The sequence below is a fragment of the Emys orbicularis genome, chromosome 1 (assembly GCF_028017835.1).
Source record: "Emys orbicularis isolate rEmyOrb1 chromosome 1, rEmyOrb1.hap1, whole genome shotgun sequence".
Taxonomy (NCBI): Eukaryota; Metazoa; Chordata; order Testudines; family Emydidae; genus Emys; species Emys orbicularis.
In genome coordinates this window covers 48,972,690-48,998,858 of record NC_088683.1, presented here as the reverse complement: position 1 = coordinate 48,998,858, position 26,169 = coordinate 48,972,690, and the positions used below count along the sequence as shown (strand labels likewise).

Here is a 26,169-nt window from a genome sequence, read left to right as displayed (position 1 = left end):
CAAAGTCCAACAAGGCCAAAAAGTTGACAAAGACTAACACTAACTATCCTCAAAAATAACAGGAGTACTTGTGGCACCTTAGAGACTAACAAATTTATTAGAGCATAAGCTTTCGTGGGCTACAACCCACTTCTTCGGATGCAAGAAGGTGCCACAAGTACTCCTGTTATTTTTGAGGATACAGACTAACACGGCTGCTACTCTGAAAACTAACTATCCTAAAACTTTAAGATTAAAATTTTAAAAGGATAAAAGTTAAACACTCTCAAAAGGAGACTAATGTGGTAAAACACCACTACATTCTGCTTGCTGCCTAAAGCAGTCCGCAAGAACTGAGTAGCAACTGGGGCTATCCTCTGGATATGGGAGAGGCAAGAGACCATCGCTAGGGTGTATGTGCAGCTCCAATGGTTACAGCTTTTTCCTAATGTGCATCAGCTTAAGAGGGGATTCTACAGAGGCAATGCTTGCAGACAGAGATAAAAGGTGAAAACCTGGCCCCAAATCCATTCAGTGAGAGTTTTACTGTTGACTTAAATGGGGCCAAGATTTCATTGTCTTTTTTAAAATTAAAAAAAAAACCCAAAAAACAAAAAACAGATTTAAATACCTAATTTTTTTACCTTTTAAAAAACATTTAAAACAATTAAACTATTTAATAATTCAATATGATGCTAGAAATACTAATTGAATCTGGGGGGTCCACTGCCAGGAGACCTAGGTTATTAGCAGTCTTAACTAGTCAGCCCCTAATATAGAAGAAGTACTTCAAAACCACAGCATCAACCCCTATGATCCATTAAGCAACGAAGAAGTCAGAAATGCAATAAAAGTAAACTCTTGAGCAGTAGTGAATTGAATAAAATTGGTGGGATCATAATAGCCATATTAATGGAAAGTACCTCTGAATCCCAGGGTGATTCTGTATCCTCCTCTTCGTCCAATCCTAATACTGACATTGTATCTACAGAATAAAATAAATACGAAATTTTACTTTTCTCTTATAAACATTTCACATTAGTTTGTACTCTATCAGATAAGCCCTGTATTCATAAGATCGCCATAGGCATACATAATTTATCTCAATCTGTATACAGATAATTCACATGTGCTGCTAAGGTAGCTGCAACACCACAGTGTGTCACTCTGTTTTCTTTAGGCCTTCATCTTTCTTCTCTCCTTCAGTGGCAGGGCCGGCTCTAGGCACCAGCAAAACAAGCTGGTGCTTGGGGCGGCACATTTTTAGGGGCGGCATGGCCGGCGCCAGAATGCCGCCCCTAAAAATGTGCCCCGGCCGTCCTAGCTCACCTCCACTGCTGCCGCTCGCACGATTCACGTGCCGCTGCTCGCCCTCCCTCCCAGGCTCTCAAACCTGGGAGGGAGGGGGAGATCCCGAGCGGCCGCGGCGCGCGAAACAGCTGATTCGCGCGCCGCTGCTCCCCCTCCCTCCCAGGTTTGAGAGCCTGGGAGGGAAGGGGAGACTCTGAGTGGCCGCGGCGCACGCGCGCGCCTCTTCTCCCCCTCCCTCCTAGGCTTGAGAGCCTGGGGGGAGGAGGCAGGGCTGGGGATCTGGGGAAGGGGCGGAGCTGAGGCGAGGCCGGGGGTGGAGTAAGAAAAAAAACAGGGGGGGCGGCCAAAATTGTTTCTGCTTGGGGCGGCAAAAATCCTAGAGCCGGCCCTGTTCAGTGGGAGACAACTAAACACCTGCTATACCCGCTGAAGAAAGAAACTGAAGGCTAAAGCCTGGTATACACTTAAAAATTACATTGACTTAGCTATGTCCTTCAGGGCTGTGAAGTAAGTGCTACACTTAAGTTGCAAAATAAGTTGACCTAACCCGGGTGCAAAAACGGCTAGATCAACAGAAGAATTCTTCCATCAATTTCACTACTGCCTCTCACGGAAGTTGGTTACCTACACTGATATAGGAAGCATATATACTACAGTAGCTACGGAGGGATAGCTCAGTGGTTTGAGCATTAGCCTGCTAAACCCAGGGTTGTGTGTTCAATCCTTGAGGGGGCCATTTAAGGATCTGGGGCAAAAATCTGTCTGGGACTTGGTTCCTCCTTTAAGCAGGGGTGTTAGACTAGATGACCTCCTGAGGTCCCTTCCAACCCTGGCATTCTATGATATGCAGTGCTGTAGCTGAGCAGCTGTAGTGTAGACATACCCTGAGAAATACCTAAATCCTTCTATGTAAAGGCATGATGACATCCTCAAAATTCAGTGTTCTGGCTGCATCTGCTGGTTGGGAGGAACTTTAACAAATATCTGGACTGGTTTAGAAGATTCAATAGAATAAGGATTTTTATAGAGCACTGGTGTTACATGCTGCCACTGAGGAGCTCTACTTAAATGCATTCTGTACTAGCCACAGTTTCCAAATGCTTTTAAGGTGTAGCCCGATTTGGAGTGTGTTGCAGTACTCAAAAGTTACAAAGGCACGGCCACGGAAGCTATATCCCATCAAAAAATAGATTTGAACCCTACCTGCCAGACACAGAAGAAAAACAACATCAGTACTAGCCACTGCTGCTATCTGATCATCTAAAAGCAACTGAAGGTTGTGAAATTAGATAATTTGTGGAAATACAACCTCAACTAAAGAGTTGGATGTAACATTCACCCACTCTTCTGATTGTTGTCCTCAACTCACCAACATCATTTTAGACATATCTGTGAGGTGACTTAATTTAAAAATGTAGGCTATAAAAAATCCAAATTATTCCTATTTCTGTGCTTTACAATATGTCCAATCTACTTTATGCCTGTCATAACTATAAAAGGAAGGGTAACAGTTCTCCTGTGTACAGTACTAAAATCCCTCCTGGTCAGAGACTCCAAAATCCTTTTACCTGTAAAGGGTTAAGAAGCTCGGGTAACCTGGCTGACACCTGACCCAGAGGACCAATGAGGGGACAAGATACTTTCAAATCTTGGGGGGGGAAAGGCTTTTGTGTGTGTCCTTTGTTTAAGGGGTTGTTCGCTCTTGGGACTGAGAGGGACCAGACATCAATCCAGGTTCTCCCCATCTTTCTAAACAAGTCTCTCTTATTTCAAAATTGTAAGTAAAAGCCAGGCAAGGCGTCTTAGATTTACTTTGTTTTCTCAACTTGTAAATGTACCTTTTACCAGAGTGCTTATCTTGTTTGCTATACTTTGAACCTAAGACAGAGGGGATTCCTCTGAGCTCTTTAAGTTTGATTACCCTGTAAAGTTATTTTCCATACTGATTTTGCAGAGATGATTTTTACCTTTTGCTTTAATTAAAAGCCTTCTTTTTAAGAACCTGATTGATTTCTCCTTGTTTTAAGATCCAAAGGGGGTTTGGATCTGTATTCACCAGGAGTTGGTGAAAAGAAGGAGGGGGGAAGGGTCAATTTCTCCTTGTTTAAGATCCAAGCAGTTTGGATCTGTATTCACCAGGGAATTGGTGAAAGGTTTCTCAAGGCTTCCCAGGGAGGGAATTCTTAAGATGGTGGCAGCGGACCAGAGCTAAGCTGGTAGATAAGCTTAGCAGTTTTCATGCAGGCCCCTACATTAGTACCCTAAAGTTCAAAGTGGGGATACAGCCTTGACATGGTGGCACAGCGGTGGGATCGTTTTAAACCCAAAAGCCAGTAAGAGATTTTTTTTTCCTTCTAGCTGCTTGGAGAGCAGAGCTGAAGGTAGATGCATATCTTATCTCTCCTTGCCTGAAGGCAGAGGTGTTAAGTTTTTTTAACAAGGTCCTTTGTTAAGAGAAGGGTTCAATTAATGAGCAAACAACTGGTAAAGATAATTTACAAGCTGAATTGTGTTTTTTTTCTTTTTTACATCCTCGGAAGTAGCTAGTTAGAAACTCTCTGTTAACTCAGCAGCACTCAGCAGGAGCCTGAGCTAAGTACATCCCAGTTTCAGTCAACTGCAGAGGGGTGTGACCCAGCACAAGAAAACCAGGAAAATGACTACCAAAGAAGAAAAAGCTAAAGAGGAGGCCCACAAGAGAGCTATGGAGCTGAAAGAAAAAGAGATAGAGCTGAGAGACAGAGAAGAGAAAGCCAAAGAGGGGGCCCACAAGAGAGAGATGGAGCTGAGAGACAGAGAAGAGAAAGCCAAAGAGGAGGCCCACAAGAGAGAAATGGAGCTGGAAAAAGCCAAACAGGAGACCCATGAAAGAGAAGAAAAAGCCAAACAGGAGGCCCATAAAAGAGAGATGGAGCTGAAAGAAAAAGAGATGGAACTGGAAGCAGCAAGGACTAGGCAGGGTGCATCAGACCATCCTAACAACTCCTCTCCAGGTACCACTTCCCATCCCAGGAAATTCCCCACCTACAAGGCAGGCGATGATACTGAGGCCTTCTTAGAAAATTTTGAAAGGGCCTGCCTTGGATACGACATCCCTCCAACCCAGTACATGGTAGAGCTGAGGCCGCAGCTCAGTGGACCCTTAGCAGAAGTGGCGGCTGAAATGCCTAAGGAACACATGAACAGTTATGAACTTTTTAAAAACAAGGCCAGACTCAGAATGGGGCTAACACCCGAGCATGCCCGTCGGCGGTTCAGAGCCCTAAGGTGGAAACCAGATGTGTCATTTACCCGGCATGCCTATCACATTGACAAAAATTGTGATGCCTGGGTATCAGGAGCAAATGTTAAATCTTTGGAAGATCTGCTTTCCCTAGTAAAAATGGAGCAGTTTTTAGAGGGTGTTCCTGAGGAAATAGAAAGGTACATCCTAGATGGGAAGCCCAAAACTGTAACCGAGGCGGGGGAGATTGGAGCCAAATGGGTGGAGGTGACAGAAAAGAAAAAAGCTAGTAGCAGTTGGAGCGAATATCAGAAGGGGCAAGCCGAAACAAAACCTTATCACCGGGGACAACCCAAGACCCCACCCACATCCCAAGGGAAACCCCAGACGCCTTCTCACCCCACCACACCAGTCTCCAGCAACCAACATCGCCCCGGTGATACCTTAGCAGGGCGATGTTTTAAATGTAATGAACTGGGGCACATAAAGGCTCACTGCCCCAAGAACCCCAACCGATTACAGTTCATTACACCCCAATCACACCAAAGAACCCCAGACCCAGATGCCTCTCTCATACCCTCGGAGCGAAGGGAAACCTTGAGAGTGGGCGGAAAGAAGGTTATCGCTTGGAGGGACACTGGGGCACAAGTGTCAACTATCCACCAATCCCTAGTGGACCCCAAACTCATCAACCCTGAGGCTACAGTGACAATTCAACCCTTCGTGTCACAGTCTGTAACCTTGCCTACAGCCCAGTTGCATGTCCAGTACAAGGGCTGGTCAGGAATGTGGACTTTTGCAGTCTATGACAATTATCCCATTCCCATGCTGCTGGGGGAAGACTTGGCCAACCATGTGAAGCTAGCCAAGAGGGTGGGAATAGTCACCCGCAGCCAGGCTAAGCAAGCTTTCACCCCCATCCCTGTTCCTGAGCCGTTCACCAGGGCCCCGTCTGTGTTACCGGAGACCCAAAAACAGGTGGTGGAACCGGATCCCCTGCCAACGACTGCAACAGCCGTAGTGGATCCAATCCCAGAGACCCAGCCAAAGCCAGTCCCAGAACCGGAACTGGCAACGCAACCAGCACCAGAACCATTACCAGCACTGAGTCCAGCGCTTGCAACCCCGTCTACAACTCCAATGCCAGAGGGCACCAGCGAGCCTAAACTGGCGGAAGCAGCAGATAACCCTACCCAAGAGGCTCAGCCAGAGCCTGAAATACCACATAGTGCACCAGCGGGCAGCGGTTCACAGTCAATGGAAAAACCCCCAGCCCCTACATCGCTTCCAGAGGGACCAAGCCCCAGTCCACAGTCCAAGGAGGAACTGATGTCTCCAGCATCAAGGGAACAGTTCCAGGCCGAGCAGGAAGCAGATGACAGCCTTCAAAAAGCTTGGGCAGCGGCACGGAGCACCCCACCGCCTCTCAGCTCTTCTAACCGATCCCGGTTTGTTGTAGAAAAAGGACTTTTATACAAGGAGACTCTTTCTGGTGGACACCAGGAAGACTGGCATCCTCAAAGACAGCTGGTAGTTCCCACTAAGTATCGGGTAAAACTCTTGAGCTTAGCCCATGATCATCCCAGTGGCCATTCTGGGGTGAACAGAACCAAAGACCGGTTGGGGAAGTCCTTCCACTGGGAGGGAATGGGCAAGGACGTTGCTAATTATGTCCGGTCTTGTGAGGTGTGCCAACGAGTGGGAAAGCCCCAAGACCAGGTTAAAGCCCCTCTCCAGCCACTACCCATAATTGAGGTCCCATTTCAGCGAGTAGCTGTGGATATTCTGGGTCCTTTCCCAAAGAAGACACCCAGAGGAAAGCAGTACGTACTGACTTTCATGGATTTTGCTACCCGATGGCCGGAAGCTGTACCCTTAAGCAACACCAAGGCTAAAAGTGTGTGCCAGGCATTAGCAGACATTTTTGCCAGGGTAGGGTGGCCCTCCGATATACTTACAGATTCGGGGACTAATTTCCTGGCAGGGAACATGAAAAACCTGTGGAAAGCTCATGGGGTGAATCACTTGGTTGCCACCCCTCATCACCATCAAACCAATGGTCTGGTGGAGAGGTTTAATGGAACTTTGGGGGCCATGATACGTAAATTCGTAAATGAACACTCCAATGATTGGGACCTAGTGTTGCAGCAGTTGCTTTTTGCCTACAGGGCTGTACCACATCCCAGTTTAGGGTTTTCACCATTTGAACTTGTGTATGGCCGCGAGGTTAAGGGGCCATTACAGTTGGTGAAGCAGCAATGGGAGGGGTTTACGCCTTCTCCAGGAACTAACATTCTAGACTTTGTAAGCAACCTACAAAACACCCTCCGACACTCTTTAGCCCTTGCTAAAGAAAACCTAAAGGATGCTCAGGAAGAGCAAAAGGCCTGGTATGATAAACATTCCAGAGAACGGTCCTTCAAAGTAGGAGACCAAGTCATGGTCTTAAAGGCGCTCCAGGCCCATAAAATGGAAGCGTCGTGGGAAGGACCATTCACGGTCCAGGAGCGCCTAGGAGCTGTTAACTATCTCATAGCTTCCCCCACCTCCAACATAAAGCCTAAGGTATACCATGTTAATTCTCTTAAGCCCTTTTATTCTAGAGAATTAAACGTTTGCCAGTTTACAGCCCAGGAAACTGATGACGCGGAGTGGCCTGCAGGTGTCTACTATGAAGGAAAAAGGAATGGTGGCGTGGAAGAGGTGAACCTCTCCACGACCCTGGGACGTCTGCAGCGACAGCAGATAAAGGAGCTGTGCACAAGCTTTGCACCGATTTTCTCAGCCACTCCAGGACGGACCGAACGGGCATACCACTCCATTGACACAGGTAATGCTCACCCAATTAGAACCCCACCCTACCGGGAGTCACCTCATGCCCAAGCGGCTATACAAAGGGAGATCCAGGACATGCTACAGATGGGTATAATCCGCCCCTCTAGCAGTGCATGGGCATCTCCAGTGGTTCTAGTTCCCAAACCAGATGGGGAAATACGCTTTTGCGTGGACTACCGTAAGCTAAATGCTGTAACTCGTCCTGACAACTATCCAATGCCACGCACAGATGAGCTATTGGAAAAATTGGGACATGCCCAATTCATCTCTACTTTAGACTTAACCAAAGGGTACTGGCAAGTACCACTAGATGAACCCGCTAAGGAAAGGTCAGCCTTCGTCACCCAGGCAGGGGTGTATGAATTCAATGTACTCCCTTTCGGGTTGCGAAATGCACCCGCCACCTTCCAAAGACTTGTAGATGGTCTCCTAGCAGGATTGGGAGAATCTGCAGTTGCCTACCTCGATGATGTGGCCATTTTTTCTGATTCATGGACAGAACACCTGGAGCACCTGAAAAAAGTCTTCGAGCGCATCCGGCAGGCAGGACTAACTGTTAAGGCTAAAAAGTGTCAAATAGGCCAAAACAGAGTGACGTACCTGGGGCACCAGGTGGGTCAAGGAACTATAAATCCCCTACAGGCCAAAGTGGATGCTATCCAAAAGTGGCCGGTTCCAAAGTCAAAGAAACAGGTCCAATCCTTCTTAGGCTTGGCCGGATATTATAGGCGATTTGTACCACACTACAGCCAAATCGCCGCCCCGCTGACAGACCTAACCAGAAAGAAACAGCCAAATGCAGTTCAGTGGACTGAGAAGTGTCAAAAGGCCTTTAACCAGCTTAAGGCAACACTCATGTCTGACCCTGTGCTAAGGGCCCCAGACTTTGACAAACTGTTCCTAGTAACCACAGATGCTTCCGAGCGAGGCGTGGGAGCAGTTTTAATGCAGGAAGGACCGGATCAAGAATTCCATCCTGTCGTGTTTCTCAGCAAGAAACTGTCTGAGAGGGAAAGCCACTGGTCAATCAGCGAAAAGGAATGCTACGCCATTGTGTACGCGCTGGAAAAGCTACGCCCATATGTTTGGGGACGACGTTTCCAACTACAAACAGACCATGCTGCGCTACAGTGGCTTCATACCGCCAAGGGAAATAACAAAAAACTTCTTCGGTGGAGTTTAGCTCTCCAAGATTTTGATTTTGAAATACAACACATTTCGGGAGCTTCTAACAAAGTGGCTGATGCACTCTCCCGGGAAAGTTTCCCAGAGTTAACTGGTTAACAATTGTTTTTGGAATGAAACATATTGTTAGTTTTTATATAATCAGTAGTATGTCTAAAGGTACGTGTGTCTTATTAACTCCGTTTTCTCCTAGAGCTCCAGGAAAGAAATCACAGCCAGTGTGGAACCAAACGTCCAACACTATCTGTGATTTGGGGGGCGTGTCATAACTATAAAAGGAAGGGTAACAGCTCTCTGTGTACAGTACTAAAATCCCTCCTGGTCAGAGACTCCAAAATCCTTTTACCTGTAAAGGGTTAAGAAGCTCGGGTAACCTGGCTGACACCTGACCCAGAGGACCAATGAGGGGACAAGATACTTTCAAATCTTGGGGGGGGAAAGGCTTTTGTGTGTGTCCTTTGTTTAAGGGGTTGTTCGCTCTTGGGACTGAGAGGGACCAGACATCAATCCAGGTTCTCCCCATCTTTCTAAACAAGTCTCTCTTATTTCAAAATTGTAAGTAAAAGCCAGGCAAGGCGTCTTAGATTTACTTTGTTTTCTCAACTTGTAAATGTACCTTTTACCAGAGTGCTTATCTTGTTTGCTATACTTTGAACCTAAGACAGAGGGGATTCCTCTGAGCTCTTTAAGTTTGATTACCCTGTAAAGTTATTTTCCATACTGATTTTGCAGAGATGATTTTTACCTTTTGCTTTAATTAAAAGCCTTCTTTTTAAGAACCTGATTGATTTCTCCTTGTTTTAAGATCCAAAGGGGGTTTGGATCTGTATTCACCAGGAGTTGGTGAAAAGAAGGAGGGGGGAAGGGTCAATTTCTCCTTGTTTAAGATCCAAGCAGTTTGGATCTGTATTCACCAGGGAATTGGTGAAAGGTTTCTCAAGGCTTCCCAGGGAGGGAATTCTTAAGATGGTGGCAGCGGACCAGAGCTAAGCTGGTAGATAAGCTTAGCAGTTTTCATGCAGGCCCCTACATTTGTACCCTAAAGTTCAAAGTGGGGATACAGCCTTGACAATGCCTTTTTTAGATTGCAAGTGCTTCAAGACAGGGACTATCTAATGTGTGTCTTGTACTCTTTGGAGTCCCTCAGAAACAAAAGAACCAGGTGATTTATCAGCTGAGTCATTCCCTGAAAGTGTACCAGAGCAAGTGAAAAACATCTCATGGCTCACAATACCAGAGGCAGCAGATTATGATCTTTTCTTAGTACTCTCACACGGTAAACTAATCTAAGAAAAACATTTGGATTACTATTTACTAATTTACCTTTCCTAATAGCAGTATCTTCTGAGGGATTTTGTGCTTCATGGTTGCCATTACGAATCAAACTTTTATCTACAACATTTGAAATTTGTGGTTGCTCTATGTCATCTTCCTCCTCTGATGATTCTTCCTAGTAGAAAGAGATTGAATGAAAAATATCTTCCCAAATAAAAATACTAAACAAAAACAAATTACTTTCTATTTTAAAATGTTATACTCCCACTCATCATTGTAGTGTCTGAGTGCCTACATCAAATCAACAGTAATAGCAAAGTCACTTTTTGAGGCAAAAAACTCTGCTTGGGTATGGGGTTTGTTTAGTTGGGTGGATGATCCATTTGTTTTAGGTGGGTTTTGTTTTGTTTTTTGGATGGGGGCACATTTGTTTGGATGAAGGTATCAATGTTGTGAGTATCATTTTTGCTATGGTGAAAAGTTCTTGCAGTATTTTCTAAAGATGGTCAGATTCACCTAATCTCCTCTGGAATTTCATTCCTTAGTTGATCACCTCAACCAAGAATGCTTTTATTCCCAGATCTCACACACTTAATCATGGGCTTTATCTGTATTGTCCCAGAAGAACGCAACTGACCATCTGATTCTAAAAGTGATTTTATATTCCAACCACCTTCTTTTACTCATTTTTTGTAAAAAAATAAAATAAAATAAATAAATAAATAAATAAAATCAGTTTATGCTGTTTTAGTTCAATTTATTTTTCATAACACATTTGGATTTTGTCAGAGCCCAGTTACTCTTGCAAACAATACCCAATTTATTTTATGCATCATTCTTTAGGCCACAAATTATACTGACTTCAGAACAATGAGTCTAAAATTCATCCTTCTATAGCATCATAACCACATTCAGAATTTTAAAAAAATGCTGCTCACTACTATCCTAACTAATGCATGAAAACTCTGCTTTATTAGAAACAAATTTATAGTCAGTCATTTCTTTATTCAATGCTGAAGATCAGATTAAATTTGAGTTACATGATTCTTGTTAGCAATCTTCTATTAAGGTTTTTCATTTAACTATATTCAAACCATTCAGCTACAATACAAGTACTTTGTGTCTCATCTTCTGCTTTACCTGTGTAAAAATCCTTGTTATTGGGTTTGTCCCTTTTTACTTACTTTGATGCTTGGTTGAAACGCTTTTAGATTTTCTTCACCGCTATTTACAGGCAAATTCTCACTTTCTGGTTCCAGTGTTTCACAGATTGTATTAGCCAATCCCTCGGAATTCTTGCATTGCTCCTTCCCAGCATTTTGATCACCTAGAAATCTAAGATTCTCTGAGTCCTGTCTTCTGTTCTCATGCCTTGAATTTTCTGCCTCTGACCAAGGATCATCATCACTTTCAAAGATATCATCTACTAGGTTTGAGTTTTCCTCCTTAATATAACAACTATTTAAGACAGATGGAGATGCATCTTTTTTCCAGGCTGTCATTTCAGAGTCTTCAAAAGAACAGCGGGTCTTACATCTGATTCTCTCATTTCCATCTGTATGTAACAATTCATTTGTATTCTGAAATTCATGAATTTCTTCATATTCACTACCATCTTCTTTTTTTGATAAATCATAAGGTACTTCATTATTTACCATCTTAGATGATATGGCAGTTATATTTTCCTTTAAACCTTCATAATGTCCCGCTATAAAAGACACAGGAATATCAACAGATTCCTGCATTTCCTGATCTTTCTCTTCACATGTTTCATGACTACCACCATCGTGTATATTTTTGCTTCCACGTTTAACTTCCCTTTCAGATTTAACAGCATTGTTGAAAATTTCTAACTCTTGATCATGCTCATGCTCCAATTTTCCAACATATTCCTCTTCCTCATCCTCTGTGTAATCATCTTGACTTCCTTCTTCATCTTCTGTATCTTCATCCTCCTTTTCTTCCTGACTAAATTCTTCATCATCTTCATCCTCTTCTTCTTCCTCTAATTCTTCTTTCTCCTGTTCACTTGCTTCTGAAATATCTTCATTTGTCAGTTCTTTACATTCTTTTTTATCCAAATTTGTGTGATTTCTGGTTACTTGTTTGAGGTTTTGCCTTGATGACTGAGGACTTCCAATTCTAATATCCTCGCCATCTTCATAAAATCATAGATGAATTTGAAAAAGAAAAACATAACATAGGAACCAACAAATTAATTGCACAAACAAAAATTTACCTGTTTAAACCCCAGGAGAGGAGGAGTCATCTGGGAAGGTTTTGAAAAGGAGCCAGGTGAGGGATGGACAGGTCGAGGGTAGGACTGGACTTGGGGAAAAGGCTTAGGAGGGGATTCAATGACATCTTCAGCTTCACAATCTGATTTATTTTGCTGTGAAATGGCTATATGTTCTGTTCTCATAATGCTACTTTTCTCACCTACTATAGTAAAAAAACAAAGATTAAATATACTTAAAAGAGGAAGTAAAATGCACAATAAATCTACAATTTCCTATCAACATATAATGTAGTACAGGAGATTCCCCTTCCTCCCCGCCCCCAATTGCTTACTGTTTTTCTTGAATTGATGGGAAGAGTTCATTAGTAGAGTCAAACTTGGCTTCTGTGGTTTCTGTAAATAAAGTTAACTTTAAGCACATTGAGTTTTTACATGAATAGTAAGTAACACCCCTCTGTTTTTATCAAATATTGAAGACTAAATTCATTAACATTTTCTTACTGACAATGCCAGTTGAGGCTTCCATCCTGCAGTCCTGACTCAGCCAGCACTCTTATGGAAGTCAGTCAATGAGAGTTTTGCCCAAAAGATTTAGCCCATACACGGTTAAATAAAATATTTCAAAGTGTATTATATTCTACAAAATCTTTTCTTTAATCCAGTCGGCATTAGCAATACTGGCATTTGGGCCGCTTTGTTTCAATTTTATGTCTAAGAGTCTTAAATACTTGAAAGATTCCCTAGGATCAGTCAACAGATTAGTCACTTAAAATGGCCCAGTCCACTGTCTGATGTCACCAAAATCCCTACATCATGATGGGAAGATGTTATTGCTTCTATTTTAACACACAATGCACATGAAATAAAGTAGAAATTCAGCAATTCATCCTCTGAGTGGAAGAGGAAACAGTCATCAAATTGATACCAAAAAAAATACGTACACAGGAGTTTGCAGCAATTTGGGTAAGAAGAGATTAGTGATCCAGACAGATATAATCTAACGACTGTATTTTAGGGTAAGTTTTCAAAGAAGTTCATGAAGATTTAACAATGTGTCTCCTCACTGGTGTAATTCCCTATGCAATGCTTTTAAACATACTCCTAAATTTTCATGTACAACTTCTAAGGAGGTTTCAGAAGATCTAATGAAAACCACGGTTGAAAGAATGGACCTTCAGCAGGTAGTGCTTCCATTATTCATGTTCCATGCTTAATGAGAATGAAAAAGGCCTAATAAATAATTCTAGTGTCTACCATGTTCAATCAAATTATTCAGCAGGTGGTGGTGTTTAAAAAAAGACCTAGTGCTCCTTAACAACCTATTGTGTATTTTGGCAATGGTATGTTAATACTATAAGCATTTCTATTTAAAAAGAGAAATCAAGATACTGAACAGTTACTTACATTTCAATGCCTGTTGCTTCAAGATGTTTTGTCCACATGGATCCCACAGCACCCCCTTTGCCCTTGCCTCAGGGCTTCAGTCTGCAGATCCCTGCAGCCTACCAGGAGCTATCTTAAGCTTTCCTGGTCCCTGCCTAAAGCACTGCTCTGTCCAGGGTGCTAGCTGTCTTCAGCTTGCAAGGCAGCCAGCCCTCCCCTCCTCAAGAGCCAGGGAGCAACTGAAACTGCTCTTCCCTGCAGTCCTTTTTATATGGACCTGCCTGGCCCTGATTGGCCGCTCCTTGCAGCCCCTCTCGAATTGGCTACCTCCTGTGCAGCCCCCCCTAGGGCTCAATTAATCCCTTTATAGGCTAGTGTGGGGTGGATGCCCCATCACAGTCTCATTTTCAGAAGAAACTCAGGCACTTAGATGCCAAAACCCAATTTACAGTCAACAGGATTTAGGCTTCTAAGTGTCTATATCACTTTTGAAAATGAGACTTAGGTAATGCAACGCTGAGTGCCGCAACCCCTAAATACCTTTAAAAATCTGGGCCTTTCAGACCACAGTGTTCATAGAAGGGGAGAACATTTAGATCTCATGGATTTAAACTGGTTAGTCATTCCCTTTATCCCCTTTGCTCTTTCTGAAGACTCTGTGTTTGAAAAATAGTCCATCTTCTCCACCTGCCTACCTCTATAAATGAATACATAAGTCAAACTTCATGATCTTTTAGATACTGGACAGAAAAAAGAGTATGACTCAAAAAATTCAGCATGTTGACTTCACAAAAGGATCCCAGATTGGAAGAGAGAGATAATAGGTTTTGTTCAAATATAAACTATTTTCTATAACATGGAAGAGTTATAAAAATGAATATTAAATATATTTCAAAATCCCTGGTGTAGTTTTCCTAGTCCTTCTTTAGTGGAATATGAGGCCTGGTCTTCACTTAAAATGTAGATCGACCTAGCTACTTTGTAACATTCACACTCCTGAACATCACTGGTAAGTCAACCCAAACCTCAGTGTACATGTGACTCAGTCAACGGAAGAACTATTTCCTTTTACAACGTATTTCCTTTTTGTTTAACACGTACTGTAAAATTAAATTCTCTAAGATCACAATTTTTGCTAAGTTTGGATATTTCTGGAAGTGCTTTCTTGCCTCATGAAAATCGATTATATGATCCATATAAGATTAATAAAGATTTCTGGACTACTATAATTAGAATTTTTGCCTAGACTGAATGATTTCAGCCTAGGCAAATATCCCCGTGCTCATCAAAAAACAGAAGAGTATATTTTCAGTTAAAACTAAGTAAAGTTTCTCTGCATTTATAATTTCTTTTTTATAGCATACAGGGGTATGAAATGAAATGGATCGTGATTGAGGCTGAAGGATATGGGAAACTTGTTCCACATAGTGAGAACTGCAGAGAAAAAGACTCTTGTATCAACTGTAATGAGGATGTAGGAAGAGAAAAAAAAAAAAAGAGTTCAGTACCGGTCTGGAAGGAATGAGGAGGGAGATGAGGTTAAGATTGTGTTTATGGAGTGTTTTAAAAACTTAAAAGAGCAAATGTGAACTAGCAGTGAAATTGAAGGGGAGTCGATGGAGTTATGTGAGGATAAAATTAGGTGACTAAACTGTTTTTTACACACCTAAATAGTGGAGAGCAGTATTATAAACATGTTATAGTCTGAAGAGCTGAGAAACCAGAGATATGAGAGTTACAATAATCAAGGTGAAGGCAGAGATAAGCATTCCAGAGGAGGTGAAACTGAGGCAGTGGCACACATGGAGAATATTGCAGGGAAGGCAATGGGCAGATTTACAGAGGTGGGAAAAGAAAATATAGGGGAAAGTAGATGAGACTAAGGTTAAGGACAATGCCACGGTCATATAAAGTTCCTAGCGAAAGCTATATGTTTTCATCTTGACGTCACAGCATCATGATTCTATGTCTTCTGTCAATGCTTCCATATAACAAAAACACACTACCAAAGTTGACTACTATTTTCTGCAGTTTGAGATGTCATAAGGAAAAATTAGATATGCATAATATTTTACAGACATAAGACAAAGTTTCTACTTTGAAGAGCTCAACTGGACAGATACCACATGAAAAAGTGACAGCAGACCACTGAGGTGAGGAAAAGGAAGAGAGCTAGGAAACAAGGGGGAAAAGAATACTGCTTATGAATGAGTGACATTCTTCAAAGACAACTGACTAGTTGTTTCAGTTTCATATTTTCTCCCTTTTAAAAACAAAATCACCAAGTATAAGTGTGGTAATAGACCAGGAGTGGGCAAACATCTGGGTATGGAAATTGTATGGCGGGCCATGAATGCTCATGAAATTGGGGTTGGGGTGCAGGAGGGGGTGAGGACTCTGGGATGGGGCCAGAAATGAAGAGTTCAGGGTGCAGGAGGGGGCTCTGGGCTGGGGTAGGGGGCTGGGGTACGGGGGGGGCATTAAGGGCTCTGGGGTGGGACTGGAGATAAGGGGTGAAGGAGGGTGCTCCAGGCTGGGACCGAGGGGTTTGGAAGGCGGGAGGGGGATCAGGGCTGGGGAAGGGGAGGAGGTCAGGGGTGCAGGCTCCGGACGGCACTTACCTCAAGCAGCTCCCGGAAGCAGTGGCATGTCCCTCCTCCGGCTCCTACGTGGAGGCGTGGCCAAGTGGGTCTGCACGCTGCCCCGTCTGCAGGCGCCTCCCCTGCAGCTCCCATTGGCTGTGGGAGCGACGCTTGGGGCGGTGGCAGCGCGCTGAGCCCCATGGCTGACTCTACGCGTAGGAACCGGAGGGGGGACATGCTGCATTGCTGCTGCTTTCCGGAGCCACGCAGAGCCAGCCCCCGACCCCGCTCCCTGGCTGGAGTGCCAGAGCAAGGCAAACCTCAGACTCCGCTCCATGGCCGGACCTCGAGGGCTGGATTAAAACATCTCGGCCCGCGGGCCGTAGTTTTCCCACCCCTGTAATAGACAAAACCAATCTGAAAATTATAAATTAGAGGCTAACCAGAAGAAATTAGACTCGAGAAGGGACTGGAAGTTTGAATGGGATTTGAAAATAGCTAGCTATGTAGAAAAGAGGCTATTGGGGGACAATAAGAAAAATAGTGGGAGTCACAGAGGGAGAAACAAAGACAATATGGAAGCAGCAGGAGTGTGCACAGAGAGTAGGGTGAAAAGTGGGACTACAGAGGAAATGAGAGCTGAGAAGCAAGCAAGGTGAGCTGTGTAAATGCTTAAAGTTGAAGTAATGGAGTTTGAAGTTGATAAATCATCAGAAAGCCAGTAAAAGTATTTTAGGAGTGGGGTGGAAGAACATGATCGGAGCATCAGGAAAGAGGGCATTTAAGTGCTCCGAGGTTATCATGAGCAATATAATAACAAAGTAGAAGGTATAACCACTTCAGTGACTAATCCACTGAGCCCACTTGAGCCCAATTTGTTGCTGAGGAAATGGTGAAGCATTTAAGTGGAACTGGGTACAAGAAATATCTGATGGAAAGAACAGGCAAATAAATAATTTCATTTTAATGCACTGTTACCTTGTCATAAAAGTACTATGGTTCAAGATCAAATTCTTAATTCTGGAAGGGAGTAGAGGTAATTATATGGTTTAAAGAACTACCTTTATTCTCTTGAAACCATGGTTCAAATGAGCAGAAATAAGTACAATATATAAGGTGGTCTTTATCACATCATCTACTGAATATTTATCCAAATCATAAAACCTTCATACACTCTGTTAGAGAGCTTATTCCTTCACTCTCCCACTTCCCTGGTCCTTCTCGCATGAACAGAGAGCAACAATACCCGAAGTCCGAAGGTGCAAACAATTCAATGTTTATTGGGGTGAACTTCCAGCAAGCTTAAATTTAAGTTCCTTTTTCCTTATTTTCAAATCCCAACTTACTTCCTGTTTGCCCCTAATTTATATAGTAATATTCTTAGCTATACCTTAACCAATCAGTCTACTAAAATTTACCTTAACAATTCTAACATATTGTAACATGATTAGCTAACCAATTATATCCCACCACCTTAATTACTTTACACCCAGCAAAATTAATTATACAGCAGACAGAAACAATTACAGAACCAGACAGAGACCATGCAAATAAACATAGCAAAGTGGGAACTATAAAGACAAAACAATACAGAAGTGAGGATTTTACAACTACATTTATACAGACATAAGGGTTTCCCAGCTGTGTCTATTGATAAGTGAGTTTTTACCAGACAGAAAACTATTAAACTACATTTTTTTTTACATCTTCTAGGCTCTTCTCTTTCTCTGGAGGTGATAGATCGGATCACCTTCCTAACAGCCCCAGATTGCCTTATTTTAATATGACTAGTTTAGAATGTGAGGATGTGACCGCACGCTTCCCAGCTTATGGCTGCCTCTGCTGCTTAGCCAAAGGCATTGGCCTAAGAACAGGGCCTCAGATTGTCCCAGTGAGAGAAGGCCCTTACACAGATTCTTTCTTTTATACCTCTATAACTAGCTAAATGATAAACACATACCTAAATTCTTAAAGTATAGGCCTTTACAGACAGGCTCAAATATCCACCCCTTTTTTTTCTTTTGGGATCCTCCTGCCCAGGTATCCCTGGAAAAGCATAAGATATATGGCGACACACTTCCTGATAGGGCCAGGCATCAAGGTAGAAGGTGTTGATGCGCCATCTGTCCCACTGCCCCTTGTGTAGTACTGTGCCCTGTACCTTCTCTCGTACGGGCATACCACACTTATTCCAATTAGTGTTCCAGACTTCCCATTATAGTGGGCCCGAGAAGGTTGGGTCCCGGTTGTCTAGTACACTGAGGGGGAGGGCTTACTACATTACTTATAGGTTATAATTAGTGGCTGTTTGCTAGGGGGTTGTGCCCCCCTTGATCGTTTCCATATGCAACGTAACACAAATACAGTTAACAATACACCTGCTGCTATGATAATCCACAGCAACACTGAGAGTCCTGACCACTGCAGTATGGTTCAACTTCCTGGCCACCACCAAAACCAGTGCTTCTCCTCCTTTGATAGGGTTAAAATTTTGTCAGCGCCATACTGTAGTGTGTATTGTAAGTGTGTCCAACTATTGACGCTTGCAGCAAGTTGCTCTTGTAATCTTTGTGTACTTTTGTTCATATTGTGTGTCCATTGAAAATACACAGTGAAATTTGGTATTGTTTAAACCAATTTAACTACTTGGTACAGCATGGGGTAGTAGGTGCTGGTTTGATTGTTTACAACAATTAAGTCCACTGATTCATTGGTGCACCATAGTTCAGGTGGCAGTGTATAGAAGTTCATGATTTGGTCATATACTGGAAGGATTTTGCCTCCTAGTGTTATATTGCAGGATTGCATACATTTTCAACAGAATACACCGTACCCCATATACATTACCCCTAAATGCCCCCCCTTTGCAATAGGCCATTGATCCTGCTCCTCCATAGTCATAGGAGAGGGGCACATCCATATTCCTCCTCTGGATATCCAACTGCTTACTGTGATGACAGTCCAATTTACCCCATTCCACCCCCACCACCTATTTCCTAGTGGCTCCCAACGCACTCCCCCTTCCCTAGTTACTCCCATAGGGTTTAAGGGGACCACCTTATTTGCATTTCCTTCCCATGGTATCATAGTAACAATTACACAAGAACTCTCCCCACAGGTGGGGGATGTTATTTTTTAGGTAGATGGGTATGTTTTTGCAATTGTGGATAAATATGGGCTAGCCTCCCGATTTAATACTGAAGGCCATTGTTCTGACCAAGCATCTCTTATAATATCCATTAACATTATTAACTGAGCATTTTGAATACCTATACACACTTCTCCCCATGTTAGTCTTCTGAAGCCATCCCCCACCCATGTCACCAGGTCCCCTGTCCAATGAGTTAACTGCAAGTTTACCTTTACTGCTGTCCTCCATCCTGGGGCAACTGCCGATAGTTGCTGTACCATTAATTCATTAATTTATTGTTGAAATGAGCAGAAATAAGTACAATATATGGGTGGTCTTTATCTCATCATCTACTGAATATTTATCCAAAGCATAAAACCTTCATACACTCTGCCAAAACTAAAAGTCTTTTTAGAAGGGGCTCAAGGTGGGAACAGAAAAGGTGAAGATCAGGTCAGCTGCAATTGTATTTTGGGAAAACTTGCACTATGGCTGACTAGAAGTGAAGTCTCTCAATCATAGCAAAAAAAAAATCTTTGCTAAAATCTCCCAAATGTTAAAAAATAAAGTATATATGCTTCATCTTATAGCTAGGTATGAAATATTTTTCCATAAGAGCACTTTACCTTGGGGGTAAAATCTAGTTCCTCCTCCTCTGATGTAAGCCAGCTGTCATCCCCTTCATCTTTTTCAGAACTTCTTAAATAACAAAAACATAAAACAATAATAAGTCGTTTTCTCTCGCTCTCTAGGATTTGCTAAAATATGTTATTTTTTTAAAAATCTTACCTTACTGAATCTCCTTGGGACAGGTCATCTATAACTGTTCAAATATTGATTAAAATAAAAAAAGAAATTAATAATTTTAGCATTAAAAGCAAAAGACTTAGAAATTGCCAAAGATAAGTAAAATATGTAGCATGAGCAAATCTACAAGTAATTCAAGGCTGAAACTTAGTACAGACATCTTAATCGAGGGTAGTATGAATGTAAATATATTTTCTATTATCAGTTGAAAAAATCTGTATGTTCAAAGGATGAAACAAATAAGGTCTTCAGTTTGGTAAGCTCTTTTGTACTTATGTTCAAAATATTACATACAATTTAAAAATGAAACTAAGTTCATGACGTTAGTAAGCAATTGGAACATAGTTAATCATTTTTGGTGGGCATGATGTGGTGAAAGGGAAGTAAAACTGCTAAGATTATAAAATTAGGAATTGTGGGCAATTCATATGCATAGAAACTTTTTTGTCTTTTTTGTATTTACAGTATGGGCTATAAATTGACATATGTTGGACTATGTCCGCAGCACCACTCTGTCTTCTCTGCATTACTCTGGTAACGCATAGGGAATGGAAAGCAGTACCCTTGCATAGGGAAATTGCCAGGTGGTGTAAAGCTGATTGGGCCCACTCTACATCACCCACTCTTGACCCCTCTGAGTAAGGAGCATTACAGGGACAGAAGGGATGTGAGTAGAGCATGTTGCTCTGAACCACCCTTCGCTAGTGGAATGGCAGTAACATATATCAGTGGCCAAACTAGATCCTTGTTTCCCCCAGGACTGGGGAGGCCAAAAGATGGTGGAAAACCACTTATGCATCCCCATTCCCAGCTATTCAAAGTGCAGCTCTAACACACCCAAAGATTGGACCCATAAATTAGTCAGCAATAAAAACCTAGGTCATGACTCTCAGAAAATTTAAGACATGCTTAACTTTATACATTGCAAGTAGTCAAATAGAAATAAATGGAACTACACACTGTTCATAAAGTTAAGAACATAGTTACATGTGTGCAGGATTTGGGCCTTTATCACAGGGATATCCAAGACATTGTAATTAGAATGCAAATGGTTGAGATTCCCCAACTCCCACTGACTTTAGTGAGATTTGAGGGAGCTCTGGAATTTCCAGGATCAGAAAATAAATAATGTTCTATTTTCAGAAAAATTAATATTTGAGATATCATTGTGCATTAACTCTTGTAATTCTTATTTTAAAAGACGTGATGAATATGCCATTTGTGACTTTCCATGAAGAATTTTTTTTTAAACTTCTAAACATGGAAATCAAATAGCAAAGAGCTGTCTTAAATAAAAGACTGAAATAAACATAATAAAGTCAGGAAACTGAAAATTAACAGCAACGTGTTAGTTACTTAAGCATAGGCCAAGTTAATCTCAAGGCATACATGTCCCCTGTTCTACAAAGAACCAAACAAAATACAAATAAACTTGTTTTAATATAACAGTAATTATATTCTTCATAACTCCAGAATTAAATGTTGGTACATTGATGACTATTTTTTCATAATCTGAGCAGAATTTTCATATTTTGCCTTACTGTTTACAGCTACTGTGTCATTTTTGCTAGACACGCCTGAAGGGTTGTAACTTCAACTCTGGGCATAGGTGAAACACTGATAAAAAATTCTGATTAGCAAGAATGGAGGTAAGTACAAATATTTTTAATGAATTTTGTCCTATTCTCAAAAAGAGTAACTCTCTTAAAAACAATCCTTTCCCCCGAAAATTTTTTCCATTTTTAAAATATTTTTATTATAAATTTGATAATTTAGTTTGTTGATTGTTCTTCAAAATGTTTCTCTTTTTTGCACTGCAATTTTGATCAGTCTTTTAGTCACATTATGCCTTTAAAAAAAAAATCAGAAGTTTTATTTACAAAAGTTGACTTCAAAAATATTTTTTTTAAATGACAGAAAATTTAATTTTTGATTTTGTTTTTCCCAAAAGATTACAGTACACACACAACTCCCCCCTCCCCGATTTTACAGGAATTCCCATAAATTATATATTTTTAACCAATCTGTCTCTTTTCTGAAGGAGAAGGGGCAGCTATGAAGAAGAGAGTCTTGACTATTATTATTGTTGCAATCCATTTATTTTAAATTGAAAATGTTCTAAATTCTTGATGGTTACCTATAACTGTTACACATTTTACAGCAATAATGAATTATGATTTTCCTTTAGAAGACAAGAGACTAATTCATGCTGCAAGTTTTGGGTGTTTCAGACACCTTTGGGTTTGGTTTGGACCAGCCATAAAGTGTTTGATCTAAATTCAAACTATATTTGAGGGTTGCTCATATCCACAGTTTTGGCTCAGGCCCATCTCAAGTTTGGAGCAATATCAAATTAATAGATTTAAATAGGAACACCCTATTACTTAATGACACGCTACAACACACATTAACACATTACATTCTGCACTCTTCCATGACAAATGCCAGGACTGACTAATTAGTTCTAAAAGATTTGCAAAACAACAAAAGCTATAACATCACCACCACAAAAAAACAATTTAAGAAGTAAAATCAAGCCATTAAAGGACTTTTGAATTCACACAAAAATAATAACCATCAAATATGTATAAACACTTGAATTTGGTATTTTCACATTGGAAGTCTTATCGTATGGAATACCTTTCCCTGAATCTCTTGTTCTTGATGTCTGGTTGGGAGACTGTTGCATTTCTATTTCCGTTTAGGGAAAGGCATGGAAAGGACAGATGAAACAATGAAATCAGAAAATAAAGTTGTAAAGCAGAAACATGCATATATGAAGATGAAACAAAGAAATACATAACTACTGACTGTTATTAATCTACTGAGCAGTTATGATAGTGCTGAAAGCAAACAAGAAATGCTATCTGTATAGACTCTTAAGACCCTGCTAATAAGTTTAATTTTCAACTTATTCTCTATTATTTGAAATACCCTCAATTCAATATGAAAACAAAAACATTTCTCTATCAGATTTGTACTTTAATACTGGCAATCTCTAATTCCTGCCTCCCTGAACTCATGTGGTTCTAGTCTGTCATATTTCTTCATATGTGTGGGTATATATATAAAATGTTTGTATAAGCACCCACTCCATGTATTGCAGGTATGTTTATTTTCACCATATACATGGAATGCAGGGAAAGCATCAGTGCAGTACAATAAAGTTTGCCTGCTGGAGGGCCTAAATTCCCTTCACAAATACTGTGCTCCAAAGCTGATGTTTTTTCTGTGCCAGCAAGCTAAATCTGTAAGCTCCATTGTCCAGAGTTAATGCAGGAGACCTTTGCACTGGGGATGCCATGCAATCACACTTCGGATCAGGACACATTCTCCGGTTGTGAAGCGGTTTGAGACCATTTCCCCATAGGCATGGTTAAGTATGTTTCTAATACTTGCTAATAAAGTTGTAGCTTTAAGGCAGCTCACCTTAAAATAGTGTCTCTTATTTGTGTAAACCTGAAATAATAAAAAGACCTACCTATTGTCCCAAATCTGGGGCTGGAGGGGATCCTCTTTACATATATCAGTCCATGACCATGTCAAAGTGGTGAGAGAATTCCTCCTACCCCAGACCCACAAGTGAGAAGAGTGAACAGTGTCGGGACAGGGGCAGGACACACACTGACCTCCAACTCCACAGGAAATACTCTGAAAAAAGTAATTCATACTGGAGCTATTTTAGTTTTCTGAGAGTGCTCCATGCTGTGGAAAGAACGCCACAGGTAGCCATAAGCAGAAATCAGAATGAAGCAGCTATCCCAGAGCCAATGCAGGGGCTCTGCACTTCCACATAAAAGACACTATGACTCTGCTACATTCCCAAGGTCTACGCAAACCTGAGGGGAAACCATGGACTGAACTTCTCTTGAGTGGGGGGGTGCGAGCAGATGAAATTCAGAGGAAACACCGCCAGGTTCCCTCACAGGCTTTTCTTCACCATGTCTCTGCAGTGGGTTTTCCCACAGAAAGGGCAATCTGGCCAAGGTTAGTTACTTTATCAATTACTGTAACTGCAGTTGCAGATATAGCAGGGGAACATGGACATGCTATTTGGCAAGCACTATAAACATGATGGCCTTTCAAAGTTATATTTTTTCTTTGACAGAGAAGTGAACTTAGAATTTGGTAATTATCTTTGACTAATCTATTTGACAGTTTTTTAAAGACTTTTTAAAAGAGACTAAACAGTTAAATAAGGAAAAATTAAGGCACATTAATAGGGGCCTACCAAATACACAGCCCATTTGGTCAATTTCAGCCATAGGATTTTAAAAATCGTAAATTTCATGTTTTCTGATATTTAAATCTGAAATTTCACAGTGTTGTAACTGTAGGGGTCCTGACCCAACTCTGAAGGCAGCAGCACAGAAGTAAAGGGTGGCACGGTATGGTACTGCCAATCTTTACTTCTGTGTTGCTGCTGGCAGCGTGCTGCCTTCAGAGCTGGGTGCCTGGCCAGCAGCCACTGCTCTCCGGTCTCCCAGCTCTGAAGGCAGCGCAGAAGGAAGAGTGGCAATACTGCATCCCCACTACAATAACATTGCAGCCCCCCCCCCGACCCTCTTTTGGGTTGGGACCCCCAATTTGAGAAACGCTGGTCTTCCCCATGAAATCTGTATAATAAAGACCAGATTTCACGGTTGTGATGCATTTTTCACAGCCGTGAATTTGGTACACATTAAGGATCCCCAAAACAAACAAAATAAATTATGTTTACAGGTTCTGAGATAAAGTAGTGCCTAATCAATCACAATTTGTAAAACATTAGCTTAATTTACATTACAAAATGATACTAAAAATTAGCAGAATTTGTCATGACCTGTACACGGTTTGTATTCTACTCAAATGTTTTTCTACCCAGAGGGAGTTTTTACTGAATCTGTCAATGATCAACCAAAACAGTACATTTAAGAATTGTTTTGATAAAAATTTAAAACATTAAAACAGACATAGTAAAATGCAAAAAGAATTTCAAGTTTTCTGAACATTTTTTCCAAAAAGAAGTAAGGGCATAAGGGTAGAAGAATGTAAGGAAATAGTGACATAAAGTGGCAAGCAGGGGCATTTTTTGGTCTTTGAACCTCATCAAATTGTTCTCTAATTCCTTATATGCTTTCTTCCCTGCCCCCCCAAAATCTTTTAATTAAACTACAGCCACTCTACTTTCCACATATTTTACAGAGTATAGCTCTTAAAGAGAAATATTAAAATCTCATCCCATTTTATTTCTTTTAATTAAGATCATCTGTCCAGGAAAATTAAAAGAAAGTTTTCTGATCCTACAACCGTTTTTACTGGTTTGCCAGTCTAGTGCAGTTTATGGACCTTAAAGCAGTTTAAAAATATGTGAGCTGGTTGGGGGAAAATGTAATATTTTTTTTTAAACCATTTTGTCCTATTTGTTTTTTGATGACCATTTTCCCTACCTTACAAATGAGAATGACCATGATATACAAAGTAGTTAAGGCCCAAGCTGTTTTAAGTGTCCACTAATTTGGGGTCCTTCAGTTCTTAAATGCCCAACTTGAGATACATATGGTTGATTTTCTGGTATATTGTATCCTCACAGCTCTCATTGACTTAAGACTAATGACGTCCATGCAACAAAGCAGGCACTAAAAAAAATAGTTGTTGAAACACCACCTGGACACCTGACCAGACCCAACTGGAAGGTAGGGCGTGAATAAGAAAGGATACATCAATGGGGCATCATTGGGATCCAGAGAAGAGACAGAACAACAGCTGATGAAGCAAACTCCTATGGGGAGCTCCTCTGACAACCTTGGTCAAAAAAGACTTACATGGCTGTTTTTATAACAGTATTTAAAGTAGGTAAAGGATGGTGCTCAACAGCTAGTAAGGACCTATCTCCTGATCCATCCTACAAAGGCCAAAAAAACCTTAAGAAAAAGGGGAGGTCTATCAGCCTTGGGATAAGGAATCCTGCAAAGTGTTTCTTTAAAGAAACTTTCTTTATTCATTACTAACAACAGTTTGCAAACAGAGAAAGGCAAAGAAAGAAGAAACAAGGAAGAGATAATCACACCCCTTCACTACAATAAAGATTTGGTGCTTGAAACGCAGCAGCATCAGACTGGCTAATGAGTAGGGCCTTACCAAATTCATGGCCATGAAAAACGCATCACGGACCGTGAAATCTCGTCTCCTCCTGTGAAATCTGGTCTTTTGTGTGCTTTCCCCCTATACTATACAGATT

At 41.4% G+C, this 26,169-nt stretch overlaps 1 protein-coding gene across 1 annotated transcript in view; it reads right to left on the bottom strand.

Annotated features, from left to right (window-relative positions):
• ANKRD26 (ankyrin repeat domain containing 26) overlaps positions 1-26,169 on the bottom strand; it is a 173,887-nt gene that overhangs the window by 116,491 nt on the left and 31,227 nt on the right. The window contains exons 7-13 of the mRNA XM_065405700.1: positions 22,590-22,640; positions 19,932-19,965; positions 19,769-19,841; positions 12,380-12,440; positions 10,993-11,966; positions 9,857-9,983; positions 903-964 (exon numbers count right to left, since the gene is read on the bottom strand). Coding sequence (XP_065261772.1) covers positions 903-964; positions 9,857-9,983; positions 10,993-11,966; positions 12,380-12,440; positions 19,769-19,841; positions 19,932-19,965; positions 22,590-22,640 — 1,382 coding nt within the window. The remainder of the gene's footprint in view (positions 1-902; positions 965-9,856; positions 9,984-10,992; positions 11,967-12,379; positions 12,441-19,768; positions 19,842-19,931; positions 19,966-22,589; positions 22,641-26,169) is intronic.